Source organism: Atta cephalotes (assembly GCF_000143395.1).
Source record: "Atta cephalotes unplaced genomic scaffold scaffold00014, whole genome shotgun sequence".
NCBI classification, from domain to species: Eukaryota; Metazoa; Arthropoda; class Insecta; order Hymenoptera; family Formicidae; genus Atta; species Atta cephalotes.
The window spans coordinates 654,934-669,630 of NW_012130078.1; the positions used below are offsets into that span (position 1 = coordinate 654,934).

General features: G+C 32.0%; 2 protein-coding genes across 2 annotated transcripts in view; one reads left to right on the forward strand and one right to left on the reverse strand.

The window, feature by feature from the left end:
• Positions 1-493, reverse strand: part of LOC105617741 (ADP-ribosylation factor-related protein 1) — a 12,731-nt gene extending 12,238 nt beyond the window's left edge. The window contains exons 1-2 of the mRNA XM_012199294.1: positions 401-493; positions 170-340 (exon numbers count right to left, since the gene is read on the reverse strand). Of these exons, the coding sequence (XP_012054684.1) occupies positions 170-340; positions 401-493 (264 nt within the window). The remainder of the gene's footprint in view (positions 1-169; positions 341-400) is intronic.
• A 3,853-nt stretch (positions 494-4,346) lies between these two features.
• LOC105617742 (lysosome-associated membrane glycoprotein 1-like) overlaps positions 4,347-14,697 on the forward strand; it is an 11,568-nt gene continuing 1,217 nt past the window's right edge. Inside the window, exons 1-3 of the mRNA XM_012199295.1 lie at positions 4,347-4,395; positions 5,771-6,219; positions 13,868-14,084. Coding sequence (XP_012054685.1) covers positions 4,347-4,395; positions 5,771-6,219; positions 13,868-14,084 — 715 coding nt within the window. The remainder of the gene's footprint in view (positions 4,396-5,770; positions 6,220-13,867; positions 14,085-14,697) is intronic.

Sequence of the window (14,697 nt, forward strand, 5' to 3'; positions counted from 1 at the left end):
AATTTCGGAAAAAAATGGCGGAAGCGAAGTTGTACACCTAATAGTAAAATATATGTACTTTCATTAACAAAAAATTCAATTTTTGTAACTTATATATCTGTTTCAGAAAAAAATCATGAAAAAAGCCTACTTTTTGAAACCAAAAAAGTACCTATGCCTCCTTATTTACTTTGTCCCACAGAGATTGAAGTTCCTCTTGACCACCAAGATCCCAGAAGTTAAAAGATACTCCAGCGATGTCGATCTTACCAATGTTCAAGCCTACAGTAGTCGTAATCTTGCTCGGATTCATACCCTTGTAATTCTTCGTGAATTTTGTCTTCGCCGCCTCGAGGTAAGTCTACAAATAATCGATATTTTGCATCTAACGTTATAACTTCGGAATATTCGAGAGTCTTACCGTTTTCCCTGCATTGTCGAGTCCTAAAATTAATATGAAGTATTCGTCCTTTTGCATCAAATACTTGTACAAACCATGCAGCAATGTGTACATCTCCGTTAACCATCGATGTATTCAATGACATAATTTACATGTCGTATTGTTTATATTTTAGGCCCGCACTTTTCGCACTTCGCACTCGTGCCATGTTGGGCTGCGTTCGGAAATATCATCCGAGTACCCTTTTGAGAGGAATCCATATTGGCTCCGGTATATACCACGCGACATCCAATGAGAGTGTATCTTTATGGCTCCAGTACACTGGACGCGGAAATGTTTGCCGCGCAAAATGAGACGCATAATGAATACATTAGGAGCTATAAGCTTATTGGCTATCGTATTACATTTTGCCACGCGGCAAGCGTTTCACGTTCAGTGTGCAAAAGTCATTAGAATGAAAACATCGGTAAAGCTGTAAACTCATTGGATTGGATTTTCATTGAGCGAACATCGCGCTAGTGTGCCAACAGCAATAGACGTTGCTCCTGTTCTACAATAGAGTCGTAAGCAGGAAGCCGTAAGAAATTAACCAATTATAATCCATTATTCTTCTCAGTTAGCTATGATTGGCCAATTTCTTATGGCTTATGATTTGCAACTCTATTGTAGAACTAGATTACTAGAAACGTAAGTATTCATGTCCACCTTTTTATTCCTTTTCTTACTCCTTGCTCCGTCCCCATTCCATCACTGAGCTGTAATGGGTTATGATCATTACAGGTTATGATTTGTATTTTCTGCTTGAAATTTTATAACTTTTTTCATTCCATTTTTCTCTCAAAATCAATTGAATATCTATCGTAATATTAGTGTAGGAAAAGAGTGTTTGGCATTCAGGTTATTTCTAGATAAGGTGCCAAATATATATCAATTTGAAGAAAAGGATTGAAATTTCTGCGACAAAGTGTAGTGATGTTTATTCACAAGTCATGTATTTATTTTACAACAATACAGTAAGTTATTGATACAGTTTACAGTAACGCAACAAGGCATTTTATAAATTTTTTTGCCTTCGTTAATGTATAATGTTGTTTCAGTTTTTTTTTATATGTTTTTTTTCGTCTCTTAGTCTTGGAAAAATTTTGAAGTGCGGAAACACATAAATACAAAACTACAAGGCTTACCAACAGCTTAGAAGCTATAACCGTAACGATCATAACTTCTCAGCTCAGCGCAGTGAGAATAGAGCAAGGAATGAAGAAAGGAGTAAAAATGACGGATATGCGAATACTCATGTTTATAATGCCTTAGTAGAACAGGCATCAAAGGTTTGTTCGCGTCGCACGCTCTAACATGCCCAACGCGCTCCAATACGTTCGCGTTACCGGAACCAATAAGGCGACTAATGCCCGTATTCATAGTCTGGCCTTATATTTAAGACTTCCTTAAATTTATTTTCAGATATTATGAATTATTTCATTGGCTGCTGAACATATAAAAATAAATTTATGGAAGTCTTAAGTATAAGGTTGATGAAGGCTGACTATGAATACGGGCATAAGACTGCGTTCCACTAATCCCATATTCATAGTCTTTCCTTATTTTAAGGATGAAGGAAATTTCCATTGAAGGATTCTTCGATTTTTTCCTCCTGATTTCATAAACTAATTTCAAGTCTGCCTTCGCGAAGGAAGGAATATTTTAGAGATTTTAGTAATCTAAAGCAGCATGTTATAATATATAATATATGCAAATCTAATATCGTAAATTACGAATAATAAAGATTATATAGGCATTGTTGATTAAATAAAATCGTAATTAAGCATTTTGTAACAATAATGGACAAAAATAAAACTAATAGCGAATTTGATTGGATGCACTAAGCGCACTGATGTACATTAAAACCGCCACAAAACACATACACAAAATAACGTAAATATATATTTATAAATAAAAATCGATTAAATCGATTAATCGAGAAAATGCTTATGGCAGAGTTTATTTACGGAAAAAAAGTTATCAAAAATAATTATCGATGCGACAGATCTAAATTAAAAGCTAAATCAAAAGTAAAAAGGTGTGATAAAATAAGTTTGGAGGTTTACTTGGTTATGAAAACTGCATCTCCTCCTCAAGGAAACTCATAACCTCTCTTGAGAAAAGAAAACTAATAAGGTTTCTTATTTAGTCAAAGAAAATTTATGAAATGTGAAATGAGGGAACAAGGAATCCTCGTTCCTGAAGGAAAAACTATGCGGGTATAATGCTCACAACGCTTGCGAGCATCATTTGTTTTTGATATCAATCATGAAACTTTATTCCTAGGATGGAAAGATGAAACTTTAACCTAAACCTAAACCTAAACTAAATTTGAAATTAATGGAGAAATTTTTTACTTTTCATCCTAGGAAAAAAGTTTCATGATTGATACCCTTGTTTAACATTTGATAAATGATAAGGTCGTGATGATATGATTCCACGAGCATTATGAACGTTATGCGGGGAGTTCAGACTTTTGCATAAAACATGAAGCATAAGAACATCAATCAATCAGAGTTCTTTATTTCATGGAAAGGAAGGAAACGAAAAACTTTGATTGGTACATTTTCTTATGCATTACGTGTTGTGCGTTATGCTTTCGCTTTAAGTTCAGTTCCACAACTCACGGTTAAAGCGGAGAGCATAGATTCTTGCATAACACGTAATGCATAAGAAAATGTACCAATCGAAGTTCTTCCTTTCCATGAAATAAAGAACTCTGATTGATTTTTTTACATTTTATGCGTTATGCAAGAGTTTGTGCTCTTCGCTTATAGATCTTCTACAATAAGCCATACTCATAAATCAGAAGTCAGCCAATCACAGTCGTCAATTTTTAGCTTCTAACTTCTGATTTATGACTAATGGCTTATTGTAGAAGGTCCATTAATGGCCGCGGCACAAACTTTTGCATAACACGTAATGCATAGTATAAAGAAAGCAATCAATCAAAATTCTTTTTTTCTATGGAAGGGAAAGATTCTGATTAGTTGATTCGTTTATGCACTATACGTTATGCATTATGTAAAAGTCTGTGCTGCGACCTTAAAGCGGAAAGCAGACTCTTGCATAACGTATGAGGCATAAGAAAATGAATCAATCAAAGTCCTTTATTTCTTTCTTTTCCGTAAAATAAAGGACTCTGATTGGTTGATTTTCTTATGCCTCATGTTTTATGCATTACATGTAGCACGATTATGTGAATTAAATATCGATTTATCATCTCTAGCCTTGAAAAATGAACGATGCTATGTAGTTTATATCCACTTTGTCAGAGAGCAATAGTGCGCGGCAGCGCATTAAAGTCACTAGATTATAAAGTAATTGATTTCAGAAATGTCGCGTAAAAATAGTCGATGTACACGATTGATGTGTACTTAGATGTATACATAATGTGATGTGTACTTTCGTATTCCTGAACAGTTCTGAACTGTACTTACACGTTATTTTTCGTAAACTTTTATGCACAAAACTTCTACGACAAATAAATCCGTATTAAATTAAAGAACATATAAATTGAGCATTCGTATATTACATCATTATTCGTACATATTTTTTTGTTCATAAATAAACTAATTACAACTAAAAAATGATTGATTTATATACTTGACGGTTTCATTTTCCCAAATAAAGCACATAATACAAATGCATAAATGCATAAATGGCCGCGTGAAAATGAATGTGAGTTTGTGGTACTTTATAGAGTTTATTATCTAGTGACTTTAACAGCATTTTGCAGTTACAGGTTTTGGCCGTCAGGTTTTGTCTTCTCTCGGGTTTCTCTCTGATATCAGCCTAGGTATATCTAGAGCTTTAGCTCCTGATGGAAAATATTTAGCAACACTGTTCTTGTGATTGTCCGATCTCACGAACACGAATGCATTGCAGTCTGCAGTGTTGCGATAGACTTCTCTGAACGTTCGACATCATGCTGAGACTCTTGCTGCTCTTGTGCTGGGCCGCGACGATTGTGTCAGGTAACGGATTCCTGATGTGAATTCGTAATTTGCAGCCGCCGATGCAGATAATTACCCATGCCAGAAATATATTATCGTGATTTTGCACAGCGATGTCGATAATTCCATCACATCACATCATTATCATCATCCTCATCATCCTCATCATCATCGCTGTCATCGTCGTTGACCTTGCGATCTCGCTTTGACGAGAGACGAAGTAAACGGAAAAGAGAGATCGCGACCCTAAAGTTATGCTCGTCGTCACACTTCGGAGATTAATTGCGCACTCCGAATCACTGAAAGCGCCATGATGATGAGGCGGACCGGATCTTCCTTGAACGAGAATGTTGTCACGACAGTGATTCAAGTGCAGTTGCACTCGTTTCATTTCGTCTCGTCTCGCCTCGCGTCGCGTCATGTAGCCGTATTATATCGCTATTCCGATGATTTGACACAGACGATTATATGCTTTTAATACAAAACAATCGCTTGGCAGTCATATCGCGAGATATGACATTGCGTAGTATTCTGAGGAAGTCAGATTATATTTTATTCGATAAGGATTATCGTGACATTACTCTATTCTGTAACTTGTTAAGACATCAGTTAGCAGATATTTTATGTAAAAAAATTGCGCAACAATGTCATTATTGTCTTAACAAGTTATAGAATAGGGATCCTGGGAAGAGTTTGTTACCCGTATTTATATTCCTTGTATTTAAGGCTTCCTTAAATTTATCTTTAGATACTCAATAACCAATGAAATAATTTGTAGAGTATCTAATGATAAATTTAAGGAAGCCTTAAATATAAGGCTTGACTATGAATACGAGTATGTATCTCTTATGCGTGTTTCTATCAATTTAGATTAACTTTAATCTTAGCTCGATTTGCTCTTCAATTTTTAAAAATTTTTATAACTAGACAAAGATGAAGAGCTAGTTGAACCAAGATTAAGATGAAATAAGATTAAGATACATTGGTAGAAACGATCATTAATTGATTATGACGACCTCTAAATCTATTGTGCGAAATGATTTTGATTCATGTTTTTTTGTTAGATATTCTTTGTTTTTGGAGTTCTTTTTTTACATTTATGTTATTTTACATGATTTATATGAACATTTAATTGATACTGAAAACGTATGTAAAATTTAATTGATACATATAGATGAATGTTTAACAACATATAAATATTTGATCCTTGCATATTTTTTTAAACTGATTAAAGATATACCTTAGCTTTAAAAACATATAATGTATTGTTTTATTTTTAGATAGAGACTATTTTCTTTAAGTTCTTTGCTTATAATGAGTTTCGTTGAAAATCTTGAAGGTCAAAGGTGAATCATCCTGTAAATGATACAGAAATATAATGTTTGTATAATTTTAGCTGGTGACCCAGAGAATGCCAATGACACAAGTATTTCTATCAACTCAACCAGCTACAATGCAGCTACAAATCCTCAGTCAATGCTTCAACCTGAAGCAAACAAAGAAATAAAGATGCATTCGATCTCTTCGAAAGATGAAAACACACTAAATAATTCTATATCAAACACGCTCATTCCATCAACTATAATTTTGACTACGTCAACTACACCTTCGACAACTACAACAACTTCGTCAACTATAACAACTCTGCCGACTACAACCAAGTCAACAACAACTTCTACGCCTGCAACTTCTACTATCACAACCGCTGTTCCTACAACATCAACGTCAACAACCCCGCTTCCTCCACCAAGTACTGGAAAATGGACAGTTAAAGAGAATAATACGATATGTATTCTCATTCAAATGGCTGTACAATTCAATGTTTCATATATCGTCGATAATGTGGTAAGACACAAAAACTAAGTTTATAATATTATATGTTAATATAAAAATTGTTATCAAATTTGGTAAATAATTGGAGACCAAAAATCAATTATCATAACAGTTACATTGAAAAATTTGATCTAAAGAAATTATTGATTAAAAGTTGATATTTATGCACAAAGAAAACAAGCGTCATTAAATTTTAAAGAAATTGCTCGAAAAATGTAATCTTTATAAAATATCAATTTTTATGTATTCTGATTACGACCATTGATAGAAATTGTTTTTAGTTGTGAATAATTATTATTGATGATAGAAATTGTTTTCAGTTGTGAATAATCGTTATAGATGATGGCAATTGTTTTTGTTTATGAATAACCATTATGAACGACTGAAATTGTTTTTAGTAAAGAATAGCTATTATTAGAAAATTTATTTTGGTTGTGCATTTTTCAGTATCTTTTTGTACGTTTCTGTAAGCCATTAAATTTCTTTAGCAGAAATGAGAATTACAGAGAAATGTTCAAAAAAATGTAAATATATTAAAACATATTTTTCGTTTTATTCTTTTTTCATAAATAATGTTATTTTCTATCTTTTATTAATTGATTTTACATTCGTAGTTATAATAAAATTGACAATAGCCCAATAGTAACCAGAAAACATGTTTGCTGTCGATATTGTTTGCCAGTAACAACAAAGGCTGTTCCAAAATTGACTGCCTGAAAATTTAGTGCACGTAAATTGTCGCATTTTCAATGTTGGTAATAAATTTAGAACACAGCCAAGGTTTATAGTTTAGAGACTTTAATCAATAAAATAAAATTCTGAATATTAATAATGATTATTCGTAATAATCAATATCAAATTCTGGTGGTTTATGATAATTATATATTTAATAAAAAATAATTTCCATCTTTGATAATGATTTATAACCAAAAATAATTTCCGACATCAGTAATGGTTATTTGCAATCGAAAACAATTTTAATTATTTCAGTAATGGTTATTTGTAACCTAAATCGCTTAAAGAAAAATATAATTGCTACGTTCAGCAGAGAAAACTAGCGTTCAGCGTTTAATGATTCTTTAATATGATGATTCTTGCCTCTAGTTCGTCACTGGATGTAAGTATAAGAACAATTATATTGAAGAATCATTAAAGTAAGCGCTAACTGATTAGTTTTCTCTGTTGAACGCAGTTATTGTTATGCTATAACTTTTTTTATTTTGCTTATAACAGTTACGAGTCTCTGCAAATAATATAAAGGAGTTGGTGTATTTTAAGATTTGGGGAACACGTAGGAATTGTTGTGTTCTTTTTTCTTACTCAATTTTAGTTGCTGAATTCGAAAATCATCAGTTAAAATTGTCCTGATATCCGGGAAATATTTTTTTTCATATTTTTAACAGAAGAAGGCAATGGTTGATTTTCTTGAATCATATCTACGAATTTCTCTTTGTTTTTATCATATTTTTTATTTAATAGGGACGCTTCTCTTGCAGATGTATATTTTGTACATGCGCGAAAGAGAGAATGCACTACAACAAAACAAAATACGTGACTTAGGAGTAGGAATCGACTCGTATATGTAATGCAATATACAGGGTGTCCGGAAAATTGTCCACAATATTCGGGAAGTGATTCGGAACCCAAAAAGAAAAAAAAGCTATAATATATAAACATCGATCCGGAAATAAATCGTTTCCGAGCTATAACTATTTTTATATTAAAAAAAAAATGTAATTTATTTTTCGTAATCATTTATTTCAAAGTGTTTTAACATAAATAACTACATTTCGGATTATTTTATCGGTGGAGGCATAGTCCGTTTAGCATCCCTCTTTATTTTTTTTATTAAAAAATTTTTTACTTTACTAGAGGGATGTCATCCTGGGTAACACCAAAATAGTTCGAAATGTAGTTATTTATGTTAAAACACTATGAAATAAATTATGATTATGAAAAATAAATTACATCCAGATAACAAAACATTTCTTGGCATAAGAAAAGAAATAGATGCTTAGCACAAGTTTCTCTTCAATTGCCATTATTTTGCTCACTAGGGTAATAATAATTTCGTTTAAGCCAACTTAGGCGCATTATGCGGATAACGATCGTTTGTGCAAAGTTATTGCCATAAATGTTGCTACAATCTATTGGAAATCGTTTTTGTAAAATATTTAGTCCACATTTTTAGTTCACAAAAGATGCAACATTAAACGATTTTTTCAGCTATGTTCTATAAAATAATTTTTCGAAATGAGTTCCAAGGTTCAATCTAAGATAAAAGCATAAGTTTTTTTAATCATAGATTTTTTTCAAAATGTTTACCGAGTGAATGAAACCTCTTGATTCTTTAATATATATTTTGTTCTGCTTTTAATTTTATTCATAGTAACTTTACCTGTCAACCCAATGCGCAATGAGTAAAATGTTTAAAATCAATTCATAAGTCATTTTGTGTACAATGCGATGCTACAAATGCTTAAAGCAATTTTTGATTGGTAAATTTGTAAAATTTTTTTTTTGATTGTAATCAACCAAACGCTTCAAAGCATTTGTAGTGAGACTTTGACTGCAGCTTTTAAGATATCTTTCAGTTTTTTATAAAATATTTTAAAGATATTAAGAAACATGATGGTTACTCTGGGTGAAAATGACCCGACCCATCTTTAAAATGTTATCAAATCAATAGTATTAATTGCAATGATTTCAAAAAAATATAATTTTATTTATTTTTTTCCTTTAAGAAAATGGAACAATGACGTTTTAGTGAAAATTTTAAATATAATATAAGATACTCTAGCGAATAAAATCATCATAAGTAAGTCATGTCATAATAAGGGCCGACACTGAGCCGGCTGTTGGTATGTATATATTTATTCAAGTATATATAAAAAATTAATTACAAACGTTTCGATCTTTTATTTAGAATCATCTTTAATGCTATTCAAATTAACGTTTTCGTCGCGAATGTCAAGATGTTTAAGAATTAAAACTAGGTTTATAATTAATAGTTTAGTGTGAAAATTTTAATTTTAACTAAAAAAAATATCGTTCAACAACATGTTAAATTTGAAAAGATGTACTTTTTTCTTAAAAAAAACATAACTTCAAATTTATAATATTTTCAAATGCGTAGTACTCTTGAGACTTTTTGTAACTTAATGCAAAAATATAAATCATAAATTTTTTAACTATAACGATGCGTTGGACGCGTTGACTTGCTGATATTTTGAGTCGAGAAAAAAACACTTTTTACGCGAATGGCTGCTAGACACATACTAATAGATTAAAAAGCTAAATATCTCTATCGATAATTGAAACTTCAAAACCTCTAGTAGATGGCAAGTAAGCGTCCTTCCACAAACAAGAAAATTTTAGAATTTAGTGTGAAAGACAATGCTCGGGTCATTTGACCCAGAAGGACCATGAAGAGTTAAATACGAACGATATGATTTTTTTATACAATATGGTTTCTTTAAAATTATTCTGCATATAGAAATATTAAGGTAGTGATATAAAAAATCCAATAGTTCATGAAATATTTTATTGTGGCACATATTGACATAAAATGTTAAATAACTCGTAAACTACTAATTTTTTTATAATCTTAATACTTTTATGAACAGGAATAATAAGATGAATCAATTGATGGAAAGAAAATAGTTGCTTATTTAAAAAATTATAAATTATTTTGTATACATACTTTTTTAAAGCATTTATGTGTTTTTTTTCCATCAATTGATTCATTATTCCTGTTCATAAAAGTATTAAGATGCGATTATAAAAAAATTAATAGTTTACAAGTTATTTAACATTTTATGTTTCGGAATAAAGTATAAAATATCTCGTAAACTGTTAGTGTTTTAGCATTACTACTTAATACTTTTATATGCAGAATAATTAAAGGGGAACCATATTGTGTAAAGAATCGTACCATTCCATTTAAAAAAGTGGAGGTGACCTCTCTACTGTGATTCTATGTGACTTTGAAGAATCTATTTCTTTGAAAAATAATTTTATCATTATTTGCCCTCTTTCGAATCATGCAACTTTTGTCTGAAATATTTTTCCCTACCGTATTTAATTTTCGAGATATTCCGGTGTTGTTTTAGATGCTCCATCGTGTATATATTATATACTATACACAGAGTGTCCTATTTTAATCGACCACTTCAAATATTTTTTAAACACTGCATTTTAGGGAAAAATGCTTTAAAAGTTTTGTGGCTTCAAGGGAGACATAAGATGGTTTGACCTCACTAAGGTCAGGGTTAAGTCACTGAATTTTTTAAATGAAACTTCCACTTTTCATTACATATTCTCTAGCTTATCTCGTGAATTTTTCCAAACTATAATAACATTTTTTCATTAAGTATTTTTCGAATTAAAAAGCTTGAAAGTTACAATACCGTTGGCATCAGCATTACCCAAGATTTCGATCGACTAAGATTTTTTGAATGTTCAGGATGATGACCTGGATAATATTTGTCAAGATCAAGATCACTGGAGATTGTTCCTCTTACTTTCATTTTTGCACTAAAAATTCATTTTTATATAAAAATGAAAATAAGAAGTTCCAATTGTCTTGTTATCAACAAATGTTGTCAAGGTCATGGCCCTAAACAACATTCAAAAAGTTTTAACTATCGATCAAACATCTTGAATAATGCTAATGCCAACAGTATTGTATTTTCAAGTTTTTAACTCGAAAAGAACTTAATGAAAAAATATTTTATTGCAGAGTTTTGAAAAGGCTTGAAATAAGCTAGGAATATGTAACGAAAACTAGGAATTTTATTAAAAAAATTTAAGTAAGCCCTGGCCTTGAAAACGCCAAGGTCAAACCAATGGTATCATCTTTCCCTTGAAGTAAAAAAACCTCAATCTAAAGCATTTTCCCTTAAAATGCACTGTTAGAGAAATATTTGAAGTCAATTAAAATGGTACTGTATATGTATATTTACATATTTACATTTTACATATACATACACATACATAAAATGTAAATATGTAAATAAATGTACAAATGTAAATAAAAGAATATAAAGGAATTTATTTTTAGGTTCTATTAATCCAATATATTATATATATAGTTTTTCGCTTCATAAATGCTCTATAATAATAGACCAAACAAAATTTTATTTTATTCTATAGTGCAAGTAAAAATTACGACTTTAATAATAATTGATTTTTATAAAAACAAAGACAAATTCGCAGATATGATTCCAGAAAATGATAAAATTAATACTCTTTTGTTTAAAATGTGAAAAAAAATTTCCCGGATATCAGGACAATTTTAACTAGGGATGCACCGGAGCGTAAAATTACCGGATATCGATATTACCGGATATCTGGACAGAATGTAACATCCAATATCCGATCAGATATCCGAGAAATCAATTTCTTCGAATCGAATATCCGATATTTTCCGGATATCCGAATGGCTTTCGAGAAAATATCTTTTTAAAAAAAAGCCTATAGAGAAAAAGATTGTAATTTTGCAACAATGTATTATAGCATCATGAATATTGGGTGTGGGAAAAAGTTTGTGGCGTTTTTCCGACTAGATGGCATTAAATGCTCAGCAGTCGGCAACTACTAATCGCATCGGCAACACTAGACGTGCGTTTAAAAAGTGACATTTTAACCTTTGTTTTAAAAAAGATTGAAATCGGAAGTGGATCAAAAGTTATTTTATTTTGAAAATGGAAATAAATAAGGAAAAAATTCGCTACATTTTGCAGTATCACGATAAAGGCAAGAATGCTGCACAGATTTGTGAAAAAATTTGCGCTATTTACGGTGAAGATACTCTATCAAAATCAGCAGTACGGAAATGGTTCGCTCGCTTTCGTGCTGGAAATTTCGATATGAAAGATGAACCTCGCTTCGATCGACCAATCATCTGAAAAGTCCGATGAAATCATGGTAAAAGTCGAGCGTGATAAGCATGTGAGCACTGTGGAGATTGCCAGGAAACTAGGCATCGACCACAAAACAGTTTTAAATCATTTACACAAAACTGGATACAAAAAGAAGCTCGATGTTTAAGTTCCTCACGAGTTGAGTGTTAGGAACATAATGGACCGAATTAATATTTGTGATACGCTACTGAAACGAAATGAAATTGAGCCATTTCTAAAGAGAATGATAACTGGTGATGAAAAATGGATCACCTACTACAATCCAACTAGAAAAAGATCGTGGATAAAGAAAGGAGAGAAGGCGCAAACAATCGCAAAACCTGGATTGACGAGGAAGAAGGTGATGTTGTGTGTAATGGGACTGGAAGGGAATCGTTCACTATAAGCTGTTATCGTCCAATCAAACAATTAATTCCGAATTCTACTGTGAACAACTGCAGAGATTACAAACAATTGAGAGGAAGAGGCCAGAATTAATCAATAGGAGAGGTGTCTTCCACGACAACGCTCGACCACACACATCTTTGATGACTCGACAAAAATTGCGAGAGTTTGGCTGGGAAGTTTTAATGCATCCATCGTATAGTCCTGACATAGCACTCTCAGACTATCATTTGTTTAAGTCTCTGCAGAACTCTCTTAATGGTATAAAGCTAGCTTCCAAAGAGGCTTGTGAAAATCACTTGAAGCAGTTTTTCGATCAGAAACCACAGAAGTTCTATCGCGATGGAATTATGGCTCTGTCCCAAAAATGGCAAAATATTATAGAAAATAATGGAACATATTTGGTTTAAATAAATTGATTTCAATACTTTAAGAAAAACACTTTAATTTTACTACAAAATCGCCACGAACTTTTTCCCATATCCAATATGCATACTTATTTCTAGAACATTTGTATAAGAAAAAAATCAACAATTTAATGATATCAAATTTCAACCGGATACATTTCTAGATACTAATGATATCCGGTTATCCGATCAGATAGTAAAAAACCGGATACCGAAAATATCGGATACCGAATAGTTTCCAGAATAGTATTCGGTGCATCTCTAATTTTAACTACGATTTTCAAATTTGGTAAGAAAAATTGAATAAAAAAAAATTTGAACACAATGATTCCTGCGTGCTTTCCAAATTTCGCCTAAAATGCAACTCCTTTATACATTTATATACATATATAGGGTGTCTGGAAATAATCGTCAAATATTTCATGAACAGATAGAGCGGACTAAACTGAGTCGAAAAGTCCTCTATCATTTTGTAAGTTTCCCCAATAGTTAACGAGATATTAATTCTTAAAAATAACCGAATACTACTGCGAAGTGTATACGCGTTACCGCTTGGCCGTGGGGAGCGGGAATAGCCTGGCAAGCGCGCCGTCCGAGCTATGGAGGCTTGCGGCGATGTGCGCGGCGCTTGCCAGCCAACTCTCAAGGCCCGCGCGCCAAGCGATCGATAGGCATACACTTTCGCAGTAGTAGGCCAGGCAAGCGCGCGTATTCGGCTATCTTTAAGGATTAATATCTTATTAACTATTGAGGAAATTTACAAAATGATAGAGGACTTTTCGACTCAGTTTAGTCCGCTCTACTTGCCCATGAAATATTTGGCGATTATTTCCAGACATCCTGTATAGAATAATGTATATATAGGAGTGATTTATTACATTCATGTTCATTAAAATATAGTGGTACAATCAATGTTATTAGTAATTAATGCTATTTTATTTGCAGACAATTTATAAAGTGATGGACGTACCCAGCAATAGTAATGCAACAGGAAAATGTGATAAAACTGAGCAAAATCTGACATTATCATGGGAATCACAGAATAAGATCGCCCAAGATAATTTCACGATTCATTTCGTGAAAAACGAAACGGAGAAATATTACTCTCTTCATCACTTTGAGATCTCTTTAGCGGCCGCAGAATTTCCGATTGATATATCAAGTATGTGTTTATCTTGTGTGAATTAAATTGCATTTTAATCCTTTTTTTCTTTAGGACAAATTTTTATTTTTAAATTTAAAATAAGAATTTATTAGAGCCAAAATCGTTGGATGTTTTATACATAAAATAATTTATAATGTCAAAATTAAAAATACATACAATAATACAACAAAACATACGTTTTGATCTTTAATCTTCTTTTTGAATTCTTCAAATAAATGTGTGTCTATCAATTACATCGATGCATTATATATACATGTTAAACGTCTATGTAATGCACCGATGTAATTGATGGACACATTTATTTGGAAAATTCAAGAAGACCATCGCTTTAGTAGATTATATATTAGATGTACAACTTTGCTTCCGCCGTTTTTTTCCGAAATTCGAGGCTTTATTGTAAAAAACTGGTTATACATTTATGATTCAAAGTATTGTTCATCGCTGGCCACTACTTTCTCCCATCTTTCGGATAGCGTACGAATCCCGCGTCGAAAAAACTGGTCATCTTTTGAGGCTATCCACGAATCGATCCAATTTTTTACTTCTTCATAAGACCGGAAGTGCTGGTCAGCCAGGCCGTGTGCCATTGATCGAAACAAGTGATAGTCGG